This window comes from Rattus norvegicus, chromosome 1 (genome assembly GCF_036323735.1).
Source record: "Rattus norvegicus strain BN/NHsdMcwi chromosome 1, GRCr8, whole genome shotgun sequence".
Lineage (NCBI taxonomy): Eukaryota > Metazoa > Chordata > Mammalia > Rodentia > Muridae > Rattus > Rattus norvegicus.
In genome coordinates, this window is record NC_086019.1 from 142,939,917 (window position 1) to 142,965,242 (window position 25,326).

At 50.8% G+C, this 25,326-nt stretch overlaps 1 protein-coding gene across 2 annotated transcripts; it reads right to left on the bottom strand.

Annotated features, from left to right (window-relative positions):
• Nucleotides 1–1,129: 1,129 nt before the first annotated feature.
• On the bottom strand, nt 1,130–25,326 carry Rhcg (Rh family, C glycoprotein). 2 transcript variants are annotated; one of them, XM_039105631.2, is made up of 11 exons: nt 25,006–25,326; nt 15,483–15,669; nt 11,538–11,688; nt 9,708–9,855; nt 8,662–8,828; nt 7,794–7,931; nt 7,467–7,603; nt 6,997–7,121; nt 6,753–6,826; nt 2,507–2,699; nt 1,130–1,495 (listed from the first exon to the last, which is right to left on the bottom strand). In XM_039105631.2, the coding sequence occupies exons 1-10, from the start codon at nt 25,259–25,261 to the stop codon at nt 2,520–2,522; spliced, it is 1,563 nt and encodes a 520-aa protein (XP_038961559.1). In that variant the 5' UTR covers nt 25,262–25,326; the 3' UTR covers nt 1,130–1,495; nt 2,507–2,519.

A 25,326-nucleotide genomic window follows, 5' to 3' on the forward strand; every position in this document is an offset into this window, starting at 1 on the left:
GCGGCCGTGGGGGAGGGGCCGGGCTGATCAGCTGGAATCAAAGCCGCCGCCCCCTCCCCCGCCACCCTGTCCCCCTGCCGAGCCGCCGCGCACCTCCTCCTTTGTCACAATGTTTTTCAATCCGGTGAAGCAAACTGTCCAATTAGAGCCGGGGCCTCCGGCTTCCATCTTTGCCGACGTTTAATTAACATGCTCCTCTTGGCAGCTGCTGACAAGTTCCAGAAACAGGTTGTAAAGGGTTTTTGTCTTTACCCAGCATGGAAAATAAGGGGTGTTACATCGCGGAACATGAATAGGTGGCACTTCAGCTTCCTCCTTCTCTCCTCCCCCTCTCCCTGCTCTGCAAAGAGGAACGAAGCCCTGAGTGTGCGTGCGTGCCCGTGTATGTGTGTGTGTGTGAATGGCCAGGGAGGCGGGGAGAGCGGAGTCAGGAGGCAGGAGAGACCATTCCCTTCCTCTCTTTACCCCTTCCTTCCCACGAACCTTGCTCCATAAAAGATCTTGGTTTCCTTGTTCTCTAACCTGAACACTTTTCCCTGCCTTCAGCTAGCTAAAGGCAAACTCCTTATCCCGATTCCTGTCCGCTAGTTTACCTGTACTATCCCTTTGTTCTGCTTCTGGTAACTCCTAGTTATCTTTCAGAACCCCACCAGGTCACCACCTAGTCACACGCTGCCTCTCCAAACAGCCCTGTCATAGTTTACCTGTCCATCCCACACCTGGAAATTTAAGGACCTAACCGTTCCCCATGGTACAGTAGGAATGGGACTGGACTGGCAGAGGAAGGGGAGGATTAGTGAAAGTCAACTGGGAGGGGAACGCTCCCTCCTTCCTCCCAGCCTGCTGGAATGTACTCAGAGCAAGCTAGTACACGGGTGGCTTTCTCACCAGTGTGGACCCTATGGAAAGAGCGGTGCTTGGGGGCGGGAGGGGGGGATGCAGTCTAGGGCTGAGCTCCTGGGCCTCCCTGGTTGGATGGACTTTCTTGTAGAGAGAGTGACCCTTTGGGCAAGGGTCAGGGCTAGGCAGGAGGCCGAGTCCTCTGAGTCTGTCTATATCTCACCGGGGTTGTACCAGAACATTCACTCCCAGTCTACAAAGAGCATCGACAACACAAAATAGAGTGATCTTGGGAACATGGGAAGTATTGTTGGGGAACAGGCAGAGGCTGGAAGAGTCCAAAGAGGGGTAACCCAGGGGACCAAGCCCTCCCGCTCCACACCCCCATCCCACCCCCAACCTCAGCCTCTCTTCATGGTGCTTTTCACAGGATATGAGCATCATGACCCCAGGCAGGGGCAGACCTTCTACAGCTGACCCTGGCTTGGAGCTCACTTTGTCAGGAATCTCCTCCATTCTCAGGCGAGCCCCCTGGGATGAAGGAGCTGAGGGAGGTGCTAGAGTCAGGCCAGTGGGCCTTTCAGCTGCCCTGCTCCAGAGTTCCCAGCGAAGTCAGCCCCAGCTCGTTCCAGAGCATGGTGACAATCTGTGGAGCCTGTAGGGAGAGAGGGAGGGCGGCTGCAGAGTCCCTACCACGGTGCTGCGCAGCCTCCCAACACCTTTTCTGGATGAGGTGAGCACCAGCATCAATGGCCACAGTCTGGCTTTGGTCCTCCCTAAAACCCCTCTCTCCTACCTTTCCCCCTAGACCCAGCTACTACAAGCTGTGGTCTCTGAGGGTGTCAAAAGCTTATATGATCAATGGCAATGACCTTGAAAGGCCCCCTTCCCCTCACTTGGTAGCCATGTGGCTTGAAGATGCTGTCCCTTAGTGTCTTCATCTTTTAAAAAGAAAGAAGGGGGGCTGGGATGTAGTTTGGTTGGTAGAATGCTTGCCTAGCATGCATGCAGAGGCCTGAATTGGAAGACCAGCATTTTATAAACTGGGTTTAGTGGTACACACCTTCCAGCACTTGGGAGGTAAGACAGGATGATTAGTAGTTCAAGGGCATCCTCAGCTACTTAGTGAATTCAAACCCAGTCTGGGATATCTGAGGTCCTGTCTTTGAAGGGGGATGGGGATGGTCGTGGCGGTACCCATCTCTAATCCCAGCACTCGGCTTAGGCAGGGGGATACTTAGTCCCAGGCTAGCCCAGGATATGAACAAGAGGTAAACGACTACCTTGCTTCCTGGAGTTTCTCAAGGTTTGGATAGATATTACAGCACCCCATCAATATTTTGTGTGCTACAGAGGGGGAGGAGGAGGGAAGGTCTAGCCTGATCTAACCAAGTAAAGCCAGATTATAGATAAGGAGACTGAAGCTTGATCTCTAAGCCGAAGAGACTCTCCAAGTCAAGCAGCAGCACTCACAAAGCCAAGTGTGTCCCTGGGTCTCTTTCTATATATTCCTCCAGTCTAGCCTGCCCGGTCCACCTCAGCTCACACCATCATTTCTTCATGCTTGTTGTTTATTTCCTAGCTGTGGCATCTGGCTTTGAGACCTGGGCCTCTGTTAAGAGAAGCAGATCACCATCCCCACAGGCCAGGCTTACCTGCTTCTCACCTGCCCTGGGAGTTCAGTGTACCAAGGATGATGAAGTTACTGTTGCTAAGGATGCTGGAGGTGTCGGAGGGACTGGAGGAACTATGGATGCTGAAGGGGTTGAAAGTACCAAAGGTATTGCGGGTACCAGAGAGGTAGAATGTTTGTGAGCGAGGTCCTCAGGAATGTAGACAGTGTTCACCTCTTCAGGAACCTGTGGGGAGAGAGAGAGAGAGAGAGAGAGAGAGAGAGAGAGAGAGAGAGAGAGAGAGAGAGAGAGAGCGCTACTTCCAGGGTCCAGGATGTCTAGTGGAATACTGGATTAGTGTTGGGGCGAGCCAAAGGTTGCAAATACTGTGTGGCGAGTGCCACCTTGTGGGCATCTTGGAGACCGCATGGTGTGAACTTTTCTCATAGCTTGCCCTTCACCCTTGGTGCTGTCATGATTGACACTGCCCGGGATGCTGGGGCACAGCAAGAACCAAACAGGGTTCTTGCCGTAAGAACAGCAGCTGGATAAGCACAGGATGACACAAGAGTTCAGATTGCATTCTGGACTCAGATAAGCAGTTTGAAGGTTCAGGGAGGAGGCGCCCATGTTTGAAAGATGAGCAGTATGGCACGTCAGAACTTCAGCCACATCCAAAAATACAACAAGGGAATGCGAAGACTGGAAATGGATCTGGGAGGTGAAGCATGTGGGAGGCAGCTCAGCCCACCTCACAGCTGTTGAACCTCCTTTCTCTGAGAAGCCCTCTCACAACCCAGGGGTGAAGGGACGGCTTTCACGTCCAGCAATTTAGATATCCCCCCTAATGTAGTACTGCTGAGGTGTGTAACTGGGAGAAGGTATGGACTTGGCACTGATTACAAAGGTCAGAACGAATCAGGATGGGCTGGAAGGATGTCAGTAGTCAAAGGTTGCTTGCCATATAGTCATGAGGAATTAGAGTTCAGCCCCAGCACCATGTAAGAAGCCAGGTGTCTGCCACAGGCCAGTGACCCCGGCTCCAAGAGGAGCAGAGACAGGAGGACCACTAGGCCTTGCTGGCCTGCAGCCTAGCCGCGAAACTTTGAGCTCCAGGTTCAGGGAGAGATCCTGCTTCAAAGGAATAGGCAGAGAGAGATAGAGGATAGATGGATGTACTCAGGTACATATATATCCATGTGGGCAAGCATGGATATACACTCAGACCCATACACATAAGAAGGTGGATGAGTATAGACAGGCAGGTAGTGATGATACATGATAGCTAGATGATAAATAGATGATAGATAGATAGAGAGATAGATAGATGCTTGATAGATGATAGATAAATAGATGATTGATAGATGATAGATAGATGATTGATAGATGATAGATAGATGATGGATAGATGATAGATAGATAGATAGATAGATAGATAGATAGATAATAGGTAGATAGGTAGATGATAGATAGATAGATTATAGATAGATAATAGATAGGTAGATAGATAGGTAGATGATAGATATATGATAGATAATAGATAGGTAGATGATAGACAGATGATAGATAGATAGATAGATAGATAGATAGATAGATAGATAGATAGATAGATGGATGGATAGATGGTAGATAAGTAGATAGGTAGATAGAGGCAACTCTTATTCTTGGAGATTTTGGGTCTTAGTATTATGTCCACGTGTTTCTAATTGTAGTGTCTCAAATTATGTTTCTGCAGACTTTAAAGGTAAGATGAAAGCAGTCATGCTCAAGAAAGAAAAGTCTATTTGAAATGTAATAGTACGGGGTTGGGGATTTAGCTCAGTGGTAGAGAGAGCGCTTGCCTACCAAGCGCAAGGCCCTGGGTTCGGTCCCCAGCTCCGAAAAAAAGAAAAAAAAAAAAAGAAATGTAATAGTACAGGGCACTCTGTATGCCAGATAGGAAGAGAGAAAGAAAAATAAAAGAATAATCAAATCCCAACTGTGGATGGAAAACCTACACAGAAAAAAGAACAAGAGGAAACAAAGTATTATTGGTGCTTCAAGGAGGGCGTGTGTGTATGTGTGTGAGTGTGTGTCTGTGTCTGTGAGTGTGTGTGTCTGTGTCTGTGAGTGTGTGTGTCTGTGTGTGAGAGTATGTGAGTGTGTGCTTTGTGTCCATGTGTGTGAGTGTGTATCTCTGTGTGTGAGTGTCTCTGTGTATGAGTGTGTGTCTGTGTCTGTGTGTCTGTCTGTGTGTGTGTGTCTGTATCTGTGAGTGTGTGTGTGTGTTCTGTGAGTGTGTGTGTGTATTGTGAGATTAAACCCTATGCTTTGTGACTTGTGCTCTACCACTGAACTACACTCTTCATTCCTGTAATTATATTTCTAGAAAGGTTTCTCTAATTCCAGAGTTTTTGTAATGAGCTTTTAGCAATTTTGTAATTTAAAATAAGCAGATTAGGGCCAGTGAGACGGCTTGGTGGGTAAAGGGCTGGTGACCTGAGTTTCATCCCCAGAACCTGTATGATGGAAGGAGAGAGCTGACTGCCACAAATCATCCTTTGATTTTCTATGTATGTCTGTCTGTCTGTCTGTCTGTCTGTCTGTCTCCCTCCCCCCCCTCTCTCTCCCTCCCTCTCATAATGAAAGCATCAGGTAAACACCTGCAATAGTGGATTATGGGAAAGAGATCCTGATACCACAGGAGACCTAAATTAGGCTTTTTTTTTTTTAAATGAGTTCTAGGCCAACAGATGGTCCAGTGGGTAAAGTCATTTGCTGTCAATTCCTGGTACCTACATGGTGGGAGAGAACTGACTTCTACAGATCCCTTTTGACTTCCACATATGTGCTGTGGCATGTGTGTGCCCACATACACACACTTGTGTGCACACATGATGAAACAGTGAGAAAGAGAAAAGTGAATGAGTGAGACACACAGACACAGAGGGAGACAGACAGACAGACATATAGAAATATAGAGAAACTGCACGTGAGAGAGTTCTGCTGTATTCTGGTATTTTATTTCCTAGAACACCTCTCAGGTTGGGTTTTGCACTGACTAAAAGTGATGGAATGTGGTGGAATTCTGCTGCTGGGGCAGAATTCTCTGGGAGCTTGTTCATCTGTAGGTTCCCAGCCCTTCTCAAGGAAGCCCCATTGGCAAGCATCAAGTGGCAATTTTTTTTAAACATTTATTTATTTATTATGTATACATCATACAGCTTTCTGCCTGCATGTACACCTGCAGGCCAGAAGAGGGCACCAGACCTGATTATAGATGGTTGTGAGCCACCATGTGGTTGCTGGGAATTGAACTCAGGACCTCTGGAAGAGCAGTCAGTGCTCTTAACCTCTGAGCCATCTCTCCAGCCCCTCAAGTGGCAATTTTTAAGGTAATCGTTATGGAGTCTGGGGTTGGACACCACACTGATTCTCTCACAAAGATGAATCTCAGAATCACCTGAGAAGCTTTACAAAATATTCCCCCAGCCACGCCCTGCACCAGCAGACCCATGGAACCCAAGCTGCCGGGTGGAAGTTCTGAGAAGCTCTGGCACAGCGGTCCTCAGCCTTCCTAGTGCAGTGTGACCCTTTAATACTGTTCCTCATAACCGTGGTGACCCCCAGTCATAAAATTATTTTTGTTGCTACTTCATAAAGGTAATTTTGCTACTGCTATGAGTCATAATGTAACTATCTGATACGGAGGATATCTGATATGGGACCCCTGTCAAGGGGTCATTTGACCCCCCCAAGGACTTGTGACCCACACCCACAGGTTGAGAACCACTGCCCTAGAGGCTTCCCAGGTGACTCTCAGATGCCAGGAAGGGTAAAGAGCCACAGCCTATCAGAGAGGTTCTCAGACGGGGCCTCCATCAGAGCCACTCAGAAGGTTGTTAATACTTCTGGGTAGGACGACTTTTTTTTTTTTTTTTTTTTCTGGATAGGGCTGCGTATATCATGCCAAACTCACTGTGTGTCTAAGAATGAACTTCTGATCCTCTTGCCTCAGCCTTCTCCCTAGGCTAGGATTACAAGGTGACACTCAGGCTGCTAGGGCGGGGATAGACTTTGGGAGTTCACTAGAATACAGCTGGTTGAGCCTCCAGAAACTCAAGCCCCAAGGCAGGCTGCTGCTGTGACTCCACTCCCAGACCGTGTAGAAAGAAAAGTGTTCAAAGCCCCGCTGGGGTCCAGCGGGGAAAGTGTCTTCGATTTACTGGAGACACCGTGCCCTACATGGATGTCATAGGTAAGGACCAGGTAGGAGTGTGCAGCTGCCGGTGTGCAGAGAGACAGGTCTCTAGAGCTTACCTCCCAGTAGATGGCGTCCTCGAAGCAGTTTTCATCCGAGGCTTGCCCCCAGAAGGGCAATTTCAAAATGAATCCTAAAGAGATGGGAGGGCACAGCAGTAAGAAAACACGTTTCGCTTACCCCAACTTTCCCCCTCAGCTGGACCCCCTCTTCCCAATCCCACCCTTAAAACATGCTCTTGGGTCCCCCAGTTAGTCTCCCACCAAGACCCACGCCTTTTCTGGTCTAGCCGCTCTCACTTACCCACAATGATGCCTCCCACCAGGGCCATGGCCAAGCTCAGGAGGAGGCCAAATATCTGGGACCTGCCCTGCATTCTCTTGGTCCAGTCCGCCTTGTAACCCCCGAAGCCAAAGGAATGGACTATCCTGGGGTACAGACAGGAAGCAAGTGAGGGCCCCATGGAGGCCATGATTATTGCAACCTAACAGATGTGCTCCTGAAATCCTAGGCCTTTCTGGCCAGATTGTTCCTTCCTGGCATCTTGTGGTGGGTCTGACGGTGGGGAGAAAGGTCTGGAGTGGAAAACGAAGAGGAGGAAGAAGGAATAGAGAAGGAAGGAGGGGGGTTGGGGATTTAGCTCAGTGGTAGAGCGCTTGCCTAGCAAGTGTAAGGCCCTGGGTTCGGTCCCCAGATCGGGGGGGGGGGGGGGGGGGGGGGGAGGGAAGAGAAGGAAGGCGGGAAAACCACCCTCGCACTTCCACCACACTTACCCCGGCTCTCCATACACGTCAGGGGAGGAGTAGGCCGCTGTCACAGCACCCACAATGCCACCTATGATGCCAGGGATGCCGTGCAGGTTGTGAATGCCACACGTGTCCTGGATTCGAAGACGGGACTCCAGGAATGGCTAAGGGGAGCGGGGAGGATGGCACTGCTCAGGCTGTGGCTGTGACAGGGGCATGGGAAGGCCATCAAAAGACACAGGGCTCCCTAGGCCTCACCCCCTCCCACTGTGCCTCCCTATTATCAGGAACATAACCCTCCCCCCTTCCCCCCTCCCCCCACACTATCCCCAGCACTAACCCCAGGGTCCTCACCGATAGGTAGGCAAATCCTAGGGTGGAGAGGATGCCACAGAAGAAACCCACGATGAGGGCGCCGTAAGGTGTGAGCATCATCTCCGCGGCTGTGCCCACACCCACCCCACCTGCAAGTGTGGCGTTCTGGATGTGCACCTGGACAGGGTAGGCAACGTATGCAAACTCTCAGTTCCATTCCAAGAGCATGGCCCATGCTCACACACTGTGCAAAGTTGGAAGCTGGGAACAACTCAGATTCAGCAAGACGGGTGCAGGCCGAGGTCCCAGGGGTTAGCCTTGGTCCCAGCTTTGCAAGTGAACCACCTACAACCTCCAGCAGGCCTGGACATGTTCTGTGTCCATGAGTCAGTGTGCTGCTGCATACCCATGGGCCCTAAAACCCATCTGCACACTCTCCTTTTCTCCATGTCTACCTGGGGGCCAACGGCATATCTGAGTGCACACTATGTCTACAGAAGGTATGTGTGGGCCTCATGTATGTCCAGCTGCTACCAATTTTCTTCGTCAGTTGTGGCAGGTGCTGTGCTGCTGGCTCCTCTAAGCGTGTGGGCTGGGAAAGCTTTATAAAGCCCAAGAAGGCCAGTGGTGTCAGGAGGATGAAGACCTGACAGAGGGGACAGGCAGCCACCCCCCCCCACCCCTGCCGCCCACCGGCAACTCTGCTAGGTAGGTCTGATGTGACACTCAGCTGGCACTGGCTAGTAGCATTTCCACTGGGTGTAGGAAGGACAAGAACATTTGGCAGGGACGGCCCACTCTGAGCATCCAGGTTTGGGTGTGCCAGTCTAGAAGCTGCCTGTCACCGTGAGGTGTGAGAAGGGCATAGCGGTAGGAAGAATACCTCCCCTCAAAGGCTGCTGCTCACCATATCCAACTTGCCCTTCTTGTGTATGACACTGGACACTGCCACTGTGGTTAGCACACTAGCTGCCAAGGAGAGGTAGGTGTTGAGGGCTGCTCGGTGTTGGGTGTCTCCGTGGAAGGAACTGGCTGAGTTGAAGCTAGGCCAGTATATCCACAGGAAGAGGGTACCTGGGTCAGAAAATATGCACAGACCAGGGGCCAGGAGAGAGGTGTTAGGCCAGGCTCATACAACCCGGAAAAGTGGCACTGCCTTTCAGCTCCAGAGAACTCTACCTGCTCCTTACCTCTTGGCATTCCTCTCACTGGTGCTCCTCCTAGAAGCCCCGCCCCCTGGCCTAACTCACCTAGCTCCAGTTGGCCTCCCATACTACTTTACAAAGGCCCACTGTCTCCCCTCACCACTAGGGCTGGTTACATGGTCCCTATTCTTATAGTATCATGGTGGAGAGTCTCTCCCCTCTCAGTCTACGGGGTGATGGAAAGAAAGGCTGGGACTGAATGACTTCACATGTTCTCTAAAATGAAGGGGCATAAGGAGTTGGAATGCAAACCTTGACCCAGTACAGGGACCAAGTGGGCCAGTTCCTGGCATCCACTCTGTCTGCTTTGGGGAAGTCTAGGGAACGTATAGGATGTATGACCACCAACTTCTTGCCACTCCATGAGGGAGAACATTGGACACCTAGGACTCTAGAAGTATCTACAGGCTCCTCCACTCTGCCCTTCCTCCCCAAGAACCAGCAGTCACCCACTGATTCTGTGGAGCTCAGGGGTGATCATGACAGCCCTCACCCATCAGGGCGGACCTTCGGTTTATAGTGGTCCTCGCCCATCATGACAGGTGCTCTTCTCTCACTCATGACAGCAATCTTTCAACTAGTCATAGCTGTCCTTACCCGTCATAGCAGTTCTGACCAGTCATAGCAGCTCCCACCTACGGGTGACAGCCCTCTCCAATGTGGGGACCCTCTACAGTGGCCCTCACCAACGTGCAACATCTCACCCATCATGGCTGCCCTCACCAACATGACAGCTCTTAGTTCTCACCAATCATGGCGAAAAGGTCCGAATGGTACACTGAACTCTGCCTCTGCTTGCTCTGCTCCAGGTTTTTTCGGTAGAGGATCCAGGTCACTGTGAGCCCAAAGTAGGCGCCAAATGTGTGGATGGTCATAGAGCCCCCTGCATCCTTTGCCTGGAGTGCAAGGGGCCTGTCAGGGCCAGGCACCCTTTCTCCCTCCTTCCTCATAATACTACTGCCCACAGGACACATAGGCACACATGTCCACACCACACACAGGCACACATGCTTTGCTCTGTCTGACTCTTCAGAACAGAGCCTAGCTCCCTGACCTATTCCCCACCACCAGTGTCATGTACCCTCCCTCCCCCCAACCCCTGTGTGTGTGTGTGTGTGTGTGTGTGTGTGTGTGTGTGTGTGTGTGTGTGTGTTTGCTTTGTCAATTTGACATAAGCTAGAGTCATCTGGGAAGAGGGACCTTCAGCTGAGAAAATACTTTCATCTAATTGATCTAATAGGCGACTCTGTAGGTCATTTTCTTGATGTGGGAGGGCCCAGCTCACTGGGAGTGGTGCTGACCTTGGGTAGGGATTCTGAGTTGCATAAGAAGCTAGCCATGAGAAGTAAGCCAGTAAGCAGAACTCCTCCATGGCCTCTACTTCAGCTCCTGCCTCCAGGACTTCCTTAGATAATGGCTTGTCAGGTGGAATTCCGTGTAAGCAAAACAAACATTTTCCTCCCCCTGCATTCCTTATAGGCACGGTGTTTCATCACAGCGACAGAACCCCTAACTAAGCTGCTTCCTTCCCACAGCAATCGATTGAGCAGAGAGAGGTAGGGATCCCTGTACCCAGGCCACTGGCCAGACAACAAAATGCCTTGGCCCCTCTCACTTGTCCTTCCCTTGGCTTGGTTAGCTCTCCTGGTGGGCTCCTGGCTTTAAGTGCCTGTCTATGGGAAGCCCCTCAACAATAAGGCTAATTGTGGCGCTCTCTGCTGGGTTGCCTAGTTCTGGAGATGCTCAGTGCCCTGTGTTTGGACTCCTCTCTGAATTGTAACCTGCTGTCTCAGCCCAGCATGCTCCCTTCTCCCTATAGCCTGCAGCGTAGCTCAGCCGAGAAGCAGACTCTGAAATCTGAGTATGTGTGATACATTGACCAGGTTCGAGGTCCGAAAGCTTCCAGGCATACATCCTACCCTTATCAACAAGGTTCCCAAGTGCTATGAAGAATACAGAAAAGCCATGTAAGAGCTACGTGAGGCAGCAATTTGAGAGCTAGGGCCAAGAAGGGACAATAGGGCCAGCAGGATCTCTCTGAGTGACATTCAAACGGAAACGTGGATCATGAAAATAAAGATGTCTACTCCAGGCTGAGAGGACAGTAAGGGTAAGGCCTTGACAGGATCATGTCCCATGCAATGGGAGACATAAGGTACATGCAGTGGTGACAGAGCAGAGCCTGAGCTCTGAGGGAAGGGAAGGCTGGGCCAGCATCTGCAGAGCCTTCGGCCAAGTGAGATTTTACTCTGAGTGAAATGAGAACTACTGGCCATCTTTAATCAAGGGCGCGGTCTTCTCTGCCTGGTGAAAAGCCTGCTCTGACTTCGGTGGAGACAGGCCTGGCTTCAAGGAGAACAGAGTCAAGTGTGGAGATGACTTAAAGAAAGTCTGTTCTGCCCAGACGCTGGGCAGATATGTTGGGTACACAATGATTTCCCTTGGGAGGCATCCTGATTCCTACGTTGTAGATGAAGAAGCCATGATGCAGGAAGCTTAATGACTTGTTAGGGTGTGCATAACCATACCTTTATCTCTCTGTCTCTCCCCCCTCCCCCTCCTCCTGAGCTCTGCTCACCTCTATCAGGTTCAGGAGGATGAACTCATTCACTGTGAAGAGAGTCACTTGGAAGAAGGTCATAATGAGCAGTTGCATTGGGCTGATCTTGCCTAGAACTGCCCCAAAGGCCACACAGGTAGATGCCACACAGAAGTCGGCTTGGATGAGGCTGTAGACAGACAGACCAGGGAGGAGCTGCGGCTATAACCAGAAAGGACACGCCAAGCCTTTGGTCCTCTGTGGACAGTGGCTGGTGGCTTAACCCTCCTGAGCCTCGATTTCACTGTCTGTGCTAATGAGCTCACCATAGGTAGAGCCACTCATGCATAGTGCCCAGCACAGTGGCAGTGGGAGCCATGCTTCCCTTGACAGTCCTGTGCCTGGTGGGCAGATTGTGCTCAAGAAACCAAGTGGTCCAGCCAGTGTTGTTGAACAAACCCTGTACTGGGGGTGCAACCCTGCCCTCTGTCTTCTGCCTGCCCTTTCCCAGAATTTCCTCTTACTACCTTTGCTTGCCAAAAGCCTTTCAGTTCAACCAATGTGACCTTGGCTCTGGACCCTGAGTGCTCTGTCCACTCACCTGTCCCTACCACCATGCATGACCTTCTGGGGTTTGGCTACTTAGACGGTCCTTCCTGTCATTTTACCCACCAGAAAGGGTCAGTGTCCCCAGAAGAGACAGAAGGACCTTCTCACTGGAAGTACAAATCTATATTGGCACTGGGACAGAAGGAAGGGACAGAAGGAAGGCTCATAGAAAGGTCAAGAGCAAAGGAGGCAAACAGGTTCCTCTTGATTCTGAGCAGAACAGAGAGATCACAGAGAGGTGGACATCTGCTGCAGCCACACCAAACTTCCACCTGCAGGATAGCCTGCTTCTGTCCATCCCCTGCTTTGCCTGGATTACTGTCTCCAGCCAGCAGCAAGGCCAGCTAGCCTGCATTCTCAAGCAGACTTCCTGTGTGGGTCACCAGAAGGAACCTGTCAGTAGGGTGGGCATTAGGAAAGAGGGGCTGCTTCTTCAAGGCTGTCGAACGTAGAGGGATCCTCCTCATGTTCAGAGGTGCATGTTAAACACAGAATGGAAGTGAGTTGATTTAATTGAGGGCCAGTTTGTGGAATGAGGAAAGGACCTCCCCTGAGGATCTTTACAGAATGTCCCTCTGCTGTTAGCCTTGTTCATCACTGTGTCCACAGGGTCTGGCTGGAAGGGTGATGGGCTACTGAATGCTAGTCACATGCCCTCTTGAGCCATCCCCCCAAGTACAGAATGGGGGTGCTCTCATTGTCTGCATCTCACAGCTATGATGGGAAGGCTCAGGGAAGACCAGGGATAGAGAGAAAGCCTGGGCTTGTATGCATTAACACCCCGGAGACCCACTTTAGGGGTCTCGGGAAGGCCTGAGAGCCCACAGAGGAAAACTGTCCCAGAGTGGCAGAGACTGGGCAGATGTCAGATATAGATACTCATCCCTGGCTACACGGTGAGGTCTGGGGACATGTTCACCCCAGCCTTGGACTCCAGACATTGACTCCAAGCCAGTAGCTGGAATCTAATTTCACAAAGCCAATTTACTCAGATTCTATTTATCACCAGTTTGCTGAATAAGTAGTTCACCTCAAACTTGCTAACTCAGAGTCTCTAACCACTCCTTTAAAAAAATTTTTTTAATGGTATCCTTTTCCATGTGCCATAGCCATTCTACCACAGAGGTGAATCAGATATATAACGGGTGCATTTTTACTCTGGTGCCATTTGAACTTCAGGGAGATATGCAAGCCACAGGTTTTATTTGATGGTCTTGCCTGTTTCTTTTGTGTGTCATTAACTGGTTTGAGTGACTGCTGTTTTACACACGTTTTACTTTTCAAACACCTGACTGATAACACGTGGCTGGGACTCTACTTGTGACAGCAAATGTGGTGGTCTGAGTGAGAAATGCCCCCACCCCCACCCATTTACTTTAACAGCTGGCTCTCAGTCCTGTGGTGGTGTTAGGGGGTGTGGCCTAACGGAGGAAGAGAGTTCACTGGTGGAGAAAGATGGGGCAGGCTTTGAGTGTATTTAGTCTTCACCCTATTTGGATGCTTGCAGTTGATGCTGTGATCTCTGTTTCCTGACCCTGGTGCTAAGCTCGTCTGCTGTCGTGCCTCTCTGTCATGATGGGTTCCTAGAAACCAAATCTCAAATACACGCCTTCCTCCAATGGGTTGCTTTTGGTCATGGTGGGTTTTTTTAATATTTATTTTTTTAATTTTTATTTATTTAATGTGCGAGTGCTCTGCTGCTTATACATCCACTTGCCTGAAGAGGGCATCGGATCCCATGACAGATGGTCGTGAGCCACCATGTGGTTTCTGGGAATTGAACTCAGGAAGAGCAGCCAGTGCTCTTAACCACTGAGCCATGTCACCAGCCCCCCCCCCTTTTTTTTAAAGATTTATTTATTTCATGTATGTGGTACATTGTCACTGTCTTCAGACACCAGAAGAGGGTATCGGATCCCATGACAGATGGTTGTGAGCCACCATGTGGTTGCTGGGAATTGAACTCAGGACCTCTGGAAGAGCAGTCAGTGCTCTTAACCACCGAGTCATCTCCAGCCCCCTGGTCATGGTGTTTTATCACAGCAACAGTAACTAATAACAGCAGAGCCCTTTGCAAGTCATTTCATAGCAATTTGCTCCTACCTCTGTGGACTTGAGCAGACTGAGGAATTTTCAGTGCCACTGATGGCTTTCTCAAACAAGGAGCTTTCCCCACCTTTAACCAAACTTCCCTTATATGTGCTTAATTGGAAGGCCATCTGAACTCACACAGGGAAGAGTCTGCCTTATCCTAAAACTTGGCTCCACCTGGGAGACTCCGTCCACTCTTTGGTGCCAAGCAGCATCACCAGCTGAGATTCCAGGGACCATAGTGTGATAGAACAGCTTTGCCTGTTGGTTGTTGACAAGCTGGTTTGGGGAGATTTATTTTCCACCTGTTATTGGTGTTGTGGTGGGTTGGGGAGGCTCAGAGGAGAGTGAGGGACCTGGTGGGAAGGGGCTGGTGACAGTCATCAAACTGGGAAGTTATAGCAGATGTTACTTAGAAGGCTGGGGGTGTGAGAAGAGGTTGGTGCCTCACCCTGGGACCTGAAGCCAGTCCAGAGGCTTCAACTGGGAACCGCTGCCACCACCACCACCACCACCACCACCACCACCACCACCACCATCACCACCTACACACACCAGTCTTCCAGCTTTTTTCAGTGCTCATTCTGCCCCAAAGAGGCAGAGCGCAAGGAGACAAGGGCTCTATTTGGTTGAATTCTCCATTGCTGTGTCCTCCCAGCAAGGAGCCTTCTGATACTGATGACTGGCCCTGCCTCCTGAGTTCCTAAGGTCGTATTGTCTCAGAGCTGTGAAGAAGGGATTGGGCCCTTCCTCTTCTGTAGAAAAGATTATCCTGGGAGAGAGATTCTCCCACAGTACCTCGATAATACTAAAACTTCCATCCTGGAGAGTTGTTGAGAAAAACAGCGTGCGTGGAGCATAAACAACTACAGGTGTCCATCACCAGAACAAGGTGTCCTAAAGGACAAGTCACCTTGTTTCAAACCCTCCGAGCCCATCCCTGTCTCCATCACTCCCCCTCTCCCCGCCCAATTCCTTTCCTTTCTCTCCCATCCCTTTCTCTCACTGCACCACCACTACCATGCCACTAGGCCACGCTTTCTGAGCCTTACTCAGTTTTTCTTGCCCACCCAACCATAGAGCGGTCTCTATTACCACAGGCCCCGCCCCAGCCTGAGCCACGCCCACCCTGGGCTCGCCTCATCAGGTTGGTCCCGCTCGCAGCTCCTGAGCTGCGCCCAGTCCTGCACCGCCCCCTCCAGGGACCGCCCCACCACTACCAGACCCCGCCCTGGGCCCCGCCCAGTCCAACCCGCCCTCCCCTTGATTGCTCCCAGGGCTCACTTCTCGACGCTCAGGAGAATGTGGCCTTCTTCAAAGAAATGGAACCATCCCTGCATGAGCAGCGCCCACTGGATGCCGAAAGCTGCCAGCAGGAAGTTGAAGCCTACAGCGCTGAACCCATAGCGCTGCAGGAAGGTCATGAGGAAGCCGAAGCCCACGAAGACCATGGCGTGTACATCCTCGAAGCCTGCCGGGAGAGTGCAGTTGAAGATGTCTCTGCTTCAGAGAAGGTCCATTACAGCGCAGCCCAGGGCGGCTCCTATGTTTCTAGGTGACAGAACCTGGAGTCCTGACTCCCTGCTTCCCTCTTTCCTACAACCAGACTATAGCTGGGTGGCAGTAACAAAAAAACGGCCACGACCTCCATCTGGGGAGGGGGACCTTGAGGTGGGTCTCCAGATTAGACTACGGGGTTGTAGAATCAAGATGCCTGAGAATACCCTTGGGAGATGACAGTTTTCTTGTACCACCCTTCATCCAGATGGCACTGCTGGTGCACATGGATGGACAATGTAGTCTTGCCTTCTCCACAGTAACCTTTTCCACGGAGGAGAAGAATCAATGCTTATCTGAGTAAGCGTGGCCTTGACAAGTCAATCGTGGTTGCCCACATAGCTACTCATGTCCACCCATACTCCCACCTCCACCAAATCCACTTCGTCCAACTAGGCAGTGGGAAAAACTGGAACATCAGTGTTTCATCTTCTGGATGGATGGCTGATACCAAACAGAGTTGGGCCTCAACACCTTGTCTAACACCACCTCACAGATGTTGCAGAGGTTAAATACAGATGTGTATGTGTGCCCACAACAGGAGATCCTACTGGATAGCTGTTTTGTATTTATTATTATTAAAGCATTGATTATATTTCCAAGTCTGACTAGACTTCTAACTCATAGTGACCCTGGTGAGTCGCCTCCCTCTGTGAGCTCAGGTTTCTAATAAAAACTAAGGGGCTAGGGTAGAAGATTTGGGATGGGCTCTCCCAGCACTAACATTGCTTGCTCTTAGAGCCCAAGAAGAACAAGAGAAGGCAAAGAGCTTTGACAAGTGAAAACTTGAGTATCCTGGCACACGCCTTTAATCCCATCACTCAGGAGGCAGAGGCACATAGATCTCTGTAGGTTCGGGGCCAGCTGGGTCTACAGTGTGAGTTCCAGAACAGCCAGAGCTACATAGTGAGACCCTGTCTTTTTTATAAATAAATAAATAAATAAATAAATAAATAAATAAATAAATAAATAAAGGGGGCACGCCCTGGAGAGGTGGCTCAGTGGTTAAGAGCACTGACTGCTTTTCCAGAGGTCCTGAGTTCAATTCCCAACAACACATGGTGACTCGCAACCATCTGTAATGGGATCTGATGCCCTCTTCTGGTGTGTCTGAAGACTGTGACAGTGTACTTATATATAATAAATAAATAAGATAAATATAAAAACAAAAAACAAACGAACAGAAAAAAAAAACCCAGACAAGTGAAACCTGATAGAACTAGCTATAAGACACAAAGGAACTGTGGACGGCATGGGACACAGAGAAACAGACGGCAGGGCTCCCACTGGCCTCATCTGGGCAATTTAAGCAGCAAAATAATGGTTTCTCATAATAAGGTACAATCATTTAGATACAGGGATTCACGGGTCCACACTGGCAATAAATATGTAAACATGACAGAGAGCAAAGAGGACTCTTGCCCGCAGTAGCTCGCTGAGGGTCCTGCCTATGATCTGTTAGGATCAGAAAAGCCATCGCCTTCTCACCGGCTCAGTGAGCGATGCTAAACACGGAGGGAAATTCCAATGAGAGCAGGGCCTTTTGCATCATTTTTAAAGATCCTGCCAATGAATGACTCATTGGCCTCAAGGGAGGAACAAACAACTGTAATTGCACAGAGGAAAAATTAGGTTGCATATTGACTGGGGGAATAAAAATTAACATGGCCTTCTATGGCAGAAGGGCAGTGTGTGCCTCCAGATGGGACAGCCTATAAAGGATGTATCACCTAATATCCCCCATAGGGTGCTCTCCCTGAGATGGCAGGGCCAAAGTTAATAATGAAAGAATTGGAGACAAAACCAGGAGCCTGTTGTTAAAGGGGTTGAGACTGAGGCAGGGCTCAATGGCACTTGCCTGCTAGCCCAGCACTTGAGAGACTGGGACAGGAGCATTGCAGATCTGAGGCCAGCTTGTGCTGCATGAGACCTTGTCTCAAAAGCAAAACAGAGCAATAGTGCTTAAGCTGTACTCTTGAAAATTGTTGAAGAAAAGTTTTTTGTTTGTTTGTTTGTTTGTTTTTTAATGTTCCAGATCAAAAGCCATGCCAATTGGATAAACCTGCCTCTGCACTGGGTTTGGAGGAGAGTATACAGGGAAGAGCCAAAAGGTTATTGTGTCAGCTGAGAGAATTGGGTGCATTACGGTACCTCACCCATATGCACGTACGAAGTTGAATACTGATGTTATGGAAGCGAGTACTCCCCTTCTTAGGAAATATGCTGGAGTGTCCAAGGGAGGCAGGCGATGAGGGATGTAACTGACCCTCCAAGTGATTCATGGGGTAAAATGTGTGCGTGTGTGTATGTGTGTATGGGTGTATGGGTGTATGGGTGTGTGCGTGTGTGTGTGCGCACGCGTGTGTGTGTGTGTGTGTGTGTGTGTGTGTGTGCGCGCGTATGTGTGTAACTGGAGACAGAAAGAACAATGCCTGCACCGAGTTAACGTGGACACAGCCTACCGTTGTCTCTCTGTGTTCTTTCTATTGTAAATTTGAAATTATTGCCAAAGAAAAAATTAAAAAAGAGAAAGACCAGGCAGCTATGGGCAGCCACAAGGCCACCCCACTTCTTTACATTGTCTGTGTTTCCACCCTCCCTTCTATGTGCCTGCTGCACTCACCCCCCCTTTCCTTCTCAGTCCCCCTCCAGGGGCATTGCTATGGTGGTGCTCCCTTTATCTAAAGGTCTCCCTGCAAATCTCAGCCCAACGCCTCCCCTCCCCCCACGGAGAAGCCTGCTGACCACATACCTTTTTTTTTTTTTTGAACAAGGTCTCAGTGGTAGCTCTGGCTGTCATGGAACTCAACACAGAGATCTACCTGCTTCTGCCTCCCGAGGGCTGACCCAGCTGTGAGCACCCTCCTACTTTAAGGCCAGGTGTCCCCTCATGGTCCCTCATGTCCTTCCCAGTTCCGTTACAACTCGAAGTTGTATGCTTACTTGTTTGTCTAACCCACTAGACTATACAGCTCTAGGAACATGGACCATGTGGGCACCAGGGTATTCTTAGCACCTAGGAGAGTGCCAAGGTGGGGCCTCCATGATATTTGCAAGAGTATAGCATAACAGGGCTGTGGTGGCACATGTAGTCCCAGCACATGCATGAGGCAGAGGCAGGCGGATCTCGGAGTTTGAGGCTAGCCTGGTCTACAGCGTGAGTTTCAGGACAGCAGGGTTACACATAGAAACCCTGTCTTGGGGGTTGGGGATTTAGCTCAGTGGTAGAGCGCTTGCCTAGGAAGCGCAAGGCCCTGGGTTCGGTCCCCAGCTCCGAAAAAAAAGAACCAAAAAAAAAAAAAAAAAAAAAGAAACCCTGTCTTGAAGCATCCCCATTTCCTCCCCCACCAAATAAACCTTTGGTGATACGTGCCTTTGATCCCAGCACATGGGAGGCAGAGGCAGGGGGATCTCTTGAGATTGAGGCTGGCCTGGTCTACAAAGTTCCAGAACATCCAGTACGACCTGGAGAAAACCTATCTCAATACCCCGCCCCCAAAAAAGAGCGCAGCTCACTGGCTGCTCTTCCAGGGGTCTGCACCCTGGGCCTCTGCAGACATCATGCATGCCACTGACACATAACTATATGAGTCAACCTGCCTCACTCCCACACATGCAAATTACATTGTGTTTGTGTTAAAAAAACAAAACAAAACAGTATAATCCTCACTACTTTTATCTTGTAGTTAGCTGGGCACAGTCAAAGAGCATCAGGGCAATTTTACAGTGCGGCAGGCCTGAGGTCCCTCTCTTTCTAACACTCACACACAGGGCTGGCAGGCCCTAGAGCCCCGCAGTCTGACGAGGGAATGGTGAACAGCATCTTTGCTGCATCAACCTTGACCTCTCCTTTCTGTCCTAATCTCTCTCTCTCTCTCCCCCCTACCACCGTATCCCAGGCTTCCCTAAGGCCCAAGCCTTGGCCACACAGGCCTCTGGGCCAGCAGGAGCTGAACAGAAATAACAGGCCTCCCAGCCTATCAAAGGGTCGGAGCACAAATGGATTCAGGAAAGCTGACAGGATGGTGCTCTGCATCTGCTTCAAGGTTTCGGGCTTATTCTTCTGCTGAGTTCAGCAGGGCAAACACCCTGGCTGGGGTTTCTAAATGTATGGATGGGTAGTCCATGCTTTACCATGGGCCACGCCTTCTCAAGTTGCCAGCTGTTGTGGAGAAAATGGAGGGAATGTACATGATGTGCCCCAAGATCTTGTGGCTATTCTGGGAAGAATGGATGAATGACAGACTAGAAGAGTTCTGTGAAGGAGAGGCAGCATGGTCAGATGACAGTCTCTTCCAAGCAGGGCGGAGAGCTCGGTGGCATGCAGACAGGGCCAGTGACAAACCTAGAGCAGAGGGACTGGAGAGGCAAGCTGTGGAAGGTTACATGCTGGGCGAGCCTAAGACAACCAACCAACCACAGAGGAGGCGGGCCGCCCTCAAGCCAGAGTGTGCAAATGAAGAGAGAAACTGACCAAGTATGAGTGTGCCTTGGAGCAAGGGGAACTCCAGGAGAAAATGTCCTGTCAGCACCCAGGCCTTTCAAGAAGGGGATCCAGATCCCAATGTCACAGAGGAGCCATGCAGACAAGGAGGAGGAGAAGGGCACCAGGGCACACTACACACCCTGAGGCTGCCTTTAGTCTCCCTGTGTCCCAGGCATGAGGAATCCTGGCTTTTTCTGTCCTTCTGCCCCATCTGCCCCCTCTCACCTTGAGTGACCTGGCCTCCTCTGTGCTTCTCTAGAGATTTAGTAACTTCCCTTCCATGGGCACATTCCCTTCCTCTTCCTCTTCCAAGTTGGTCCTGAGTTAGCAGTGAAACCAGCCATTCATCAAATCTGTTTCTTAAGGTTCAGTGCTAGCTGAAGGTTCAGGTGGTAACTATGTGGAAATTTGGTCTGTGTGGCGTCTCCAAAGGCATGTCCTCTCAGCTCTACAGAGGGCTAGCCCAGGAGGTTCTGTGGGCGCTTTTTTTTTTCCTTTTCTTTTTTTTCCGGAACTGGGGACCGAACCCAGGGCCTTGCGCTTCCTAGGCAAGCGCTCTACCACTGAGCTAAATCCCCAAACCCCTGTGGGCGCTTTTAATGAGGGAACCCCATCAAAGTCCAGGCACAGGCTGTTGCTCATATATGGGCAGGTCTTTTTCTTTTTCTCTGTCAAGAGTGGTCAGGTGCAGGTGACTTGCTACAGGTAAGTGTCAATTGGCCCTCTGCCCTTCTTCCCAGTTTGGGGCGACTTTTCCCCAAGGTCTAATAAGGCATCTCTGCACACTGTTGGCTAACCATGTTAAAATCCACCAGAGGGCGCTACTACATAGCTGTTTCCATTCTCCTCCCAGACACTTCTGCTCCTCTGTAACTCCTCAGATGAGAACCCCAGTACTCCCCACCCCCATCCCTCCGTCCTTTCTGTGTGGTGCCCCCTTCCCCAGGCAGAAGGTGTTCAACCAAAATTCATAGTAAAGTTTCCCATTCGGGTGATTCGCTGAAGCCCCTATCCCCACCTATCAGCAGTGGTGCCCGGAAGGACTAGACCTCTCTTCCTTTCCAGTGCCTTGAGGGCAGCAGCCAAGCCTCTCTTGTTTTGTAGGATGATGATGACAATGACAATAACAATGAAGGTGGTGATTGTGTGTAAGTGCCGAGGTCAGGACAGCATTTGGAAGTTGGTTCTCTCTTTCTGCCGTGGGTTACGGGAATCAAACTCAAGTTCTTGGGCCTGTGCCCCAAATGCTTTTATTTATTGAGCCATCCCACCTACCCCTTGCTTGCTTTCTTAGACATCCGTTGGCAGCTGTCTACTTCTCCCTCCATCAGCACTGCAAAGTGTCTTGATGGGGCAACAGTGCCACAGTCAACTCCAGAAAGCAGAAGACTGTGCGGTAGGAGGGAGGGTTTGGCGTCATCCCTGCCAGCTGTGCTAGGGACAGCGACCTGTGCCACAGCACTGGGGCCCCTAATCCACACTTTCTTCCACTGTAAAATGAAAGGGAGACATTTCCTGCCGGACAGCAGGCAGGCAGAACGCAGCAGCTAAGCACAAAGGAGCATAAACCAATGGTTCTAACTAGTCCCAGGGACGTGCTTCTCGGCCACATCTCTAGCCAGAGGCTGGGCCTCCATGTAAACACCACAGTGCATTGTCTCCCTTCTTGGAGCCCCATGACAGTATTTATTAAGAAGCCACATCCTAAAAAAAAACGTTGAATCCTCTTAGACACTCTATACAGCATAGCCCCACTCTACAGAGGGGCAGACTGAGGCTATGGGTTAGGGCATTGAATGATAGATCTGACCCAGATATTTCACCGCAAGGCTCACTACCAAGCTGTTCTTGCCACTTGTTCTGGTTAAACCTATCCCGATAGGATGGAGCTGAGTCTGAGGTACGAGCCCCAGAGGACCAGGTCACGCTGGAGGCTCGGGCCTCAGGAAACAGACCCTTAGTTGTTTGAAATATGAGCATTCTCTGCTCCAGACCCTCTCCTAAAGCATGTCTGTACCCTCTCTTGGTGTCCCCGGGTAGCTTCTAGTGTCAGGACTTGGTGGCCCTCCTTGGGCGAGCTTCTGCAGCCAGAGCCCCTGGTTGCTGAGGCTGCTACCCCAGCTAGAAGGAGGCTTTGCACCCAGCAGCTGCTCTGGCAGTGCAGTTCTCCAAGGGCATCAGGGCACGTCCCGAGCTAGCTCTGTGTCTGTTGTCTATGAGGGGCTGTGGTCAGGGATGCTGATTTTAGGCCCTCTTCAGTCCTTGTGCTGGCCTGCTCTGGACACCAGCGATGCCCAGCAGGCTCCACTAGTCCCTTTGATAGGAATGAGGCCCCACAATTCAACCTGCATAGGTGCTCAAGGCTGCAAGCCAAGAACTGGAAGTACCACAGGGGCCTGCCCTGTCCCCCACCCTTGGGAATTAACTGATTGTGCAGAAACCAGGGCCTGGAGACCCATCTCACTGGGAAGCTTCATGCTCTTTGCTTAGCTCCTAACTACAGACACCATGATCAAGGGAACTCAAAGAGTAGTACTGGAGAGAGGTGAAGGATGATGGGTAGTGGGGTCAGGGAGTCACCCGGGAGGATGGGCTCAGACCCCAGAATGGCTTCCTGGGCTCCTGTTTCCTATTGAGTGACCTGTGTGAGACACGTCTGGTGCATGGGTTTAGTTTTCTCATCTGTGAAATGGGCATGGGGAATAGCAATGCCTCCCCTTAGGAATGGTAGTGATGATCAAGGAGAGACCCATGCTTGGCTGGAGGCACTCTGGCACCACAGTACTTCCTGTCCTTGCCAAGGAACGCTGAGGCCCGAGGTTACCTCCCACTCCTTGCTTCCATGCAAACGCTGCCCCAGATCTCTAGGAGTTAGTGACAAGGGCAACTGGAAGGCATCCTTGTTAGTTAGGGCTCTCAGAGAAGAGAGCATGCTTTTCCTTCTCTCCTAGAACCCTTCTCTTAGGCCGTTCTGAGCCTCTGACCCCACTTCCCAGGCTTCCCTTTCAGAGATCCCTTGGCTGCCCCGCTCCCTCTACAGCAACCAGTGCTTCCCACTGTCAGAGACTGCCTGCCTGTTCAGAGCACCAGCATCAGCACTCCTGGCCAGAGTGATCGGAAACCCTAACACACTGGGACAGCCAGGTTTTATGCCTTGGTCCTGACTCATTGCTGCCAGCATCTCTTGGTCATGTCGATAACTGCTAATGATCGAAGGGAAAGAAGACAGGTGGCTGAGGGTGGAGGGACAGGATAGGACTTGGAGAAGGCTATGTCCCTTCCTGAGGGACGTGAGGTTCTGTAGCTTTCCATTGTGGGGTCTTGATGACGATCTACCAGGACAAGAGAAAAGAGCTGCAAACACTCACAGAAGCCTTGCCCTCTCCTGCAGGGCTGGCTCTGGTGCCCAGATGTGAGCAAAACAGCTGGAGACGTCAGGGACGAATCTAAGCTTGCCTGCTTCCCCGTTTGCTTGCCAATCCCTCACCCAGAAGAGGAAAGTTTGGCAGCATGAAGAGTGGGTTTTCGGTGTGGATTCTGAAGCTACAGACCTTGTTTGAAGCATACAGCCCTGAATCGGGCCCCTTTATCTCCAGAAGAAGAGAATGCCCTGCATACAAGCTACTGGGGGAGCAAAGATTGACATAGGCAGCTGTCGGAAAGAAAACCTTCAGGGTTCCCTCAAAGCCATTGGCCCATCACCACATGAGCACCAATGACTAGAGGAATTGTCATTGGCTGCTAGCAGATAGAGCAGAAACTCAGAAAGCACAAGGACATTGGCAGAGTCCTGGGCTGGGAGTCCAAGGTTAGACTACCTCGAGTGACCTTGGGCTACTTGTAAGCTCTCAGAGATGCCCAGTCTTAAGGTGCCTGTATTTAGTGCTCTTGTGATTGACTGCTATGTTATAAAGTGAGTATTACTCCCTGCACCGTGTCTCACACCCCTCCTGTGGGGTGGATCCCACCATCACTCCGTAGAGAAAGAATTTAGGGTCCATTTTGGTTGATATCAGCCTGAAACTACACACCCCAAAACAGCAAAGCTACGATAGAAAAGAGGTTTGCCATTTCAGTGTCATAATCTTCGTTTCCTTTTTAAAACATGTCTAAGTGTTTGCCTGAATGTGTGACAGTGCACCACATGTGTGTGCCTGGTGCCCAGGGTGGGTAGAAGAGGTCATCAGATTCCCTGGAGCTGGATTTATAGATAGTTGTGAGCAACCACGTAAGTGCTTGGAATCAAGCCCTGGTCTTCTGGAAAAGTAGCCAGTGCTCCTAACTGTTGAGCCATCTCTCCAACCCCTACAGCCACATTCTTAGTCAAAGCACCATGGATGCAGAAAATCCCAGGGAAAGGGAGCGTTGTCCAAATCCTGGGACCTTGTGGCCCAACACCACCTCTGTATGGGACCTGTGGTCTCACATACCAGTCACCAGGGACACCAGTCACACACTAGGGACACAAGAGGCATCTGATGGCTGGGAGAGAGAGAGATCAAAGTTTCAAAACAAAACAAACTCAACTAACCAAACAATAACAAAGACAGCCCATTTGTTTCAGATGAATGCCTCTGCCAGACTTTCAAAGTGTGAGCACCTCTGACCACTTCTCCAGTGACTGGCTGAGGCAGGTGATCCCCGGTGCAGACCCTACCCTGGGACCAGAGACAGACCTAACGAGGAGCCCAGTCAGGGAACCGCCCAACTAGCTAAGGACCATCTGGAGACTCTTCAGGAGAGCCTGCTGGTCATAGGACTTACTCGGATAGCGATAGTAAAATTCGTTCTCCACATCGCTGGAGATGTTCTTGCGCTTCTTCTCCAACCACCAGTGAGCATCAGCCTGGATGTCGTAGCGCACGAACACGCCGAAGAGAACCACCATGGTCACCTGCAGGATCAGGCAGGTGATGGGCAGCCGCCCCCGGAGGTTGGTGTTCCAGGCCATGCTCTGCACTGCCGGTCGCTCAGTACCCTGGGCTCCGAGGACAGGGCGACGCTTATAAGACTGGGACATTGGGCGGGGCGGACGCGCAACACTGACCCTGGTGCCGCCCACGCGCCCAGGGCGCTATCCAACCG

Bases quoted from the DNA above. Each gene is read 5' to 3' on its own strand.
- Rhcg (XM_039105631.2), bottom strand. From the start codon at position 25,261: ATGTCCCAGTCTTATAAGCGTCGCCCTGTCCTCGGAGCCCAGGGTACT. The intron at 11,689-15,482 runs GTGAGCCCTGGG...GTCTGTCTACAG, and splicing joins ATTCTCCTGAGCGTCGAGAA to CCTCATCCAAGCCGACTTCT. The intron at 9,856-11,537 runs GTGAGCAGAGCT...CTTGCACTCCAG, and splicing joins TCCTCCTGAACCTGATAGAG to GCAAAGGATGCAGGGGGCTC.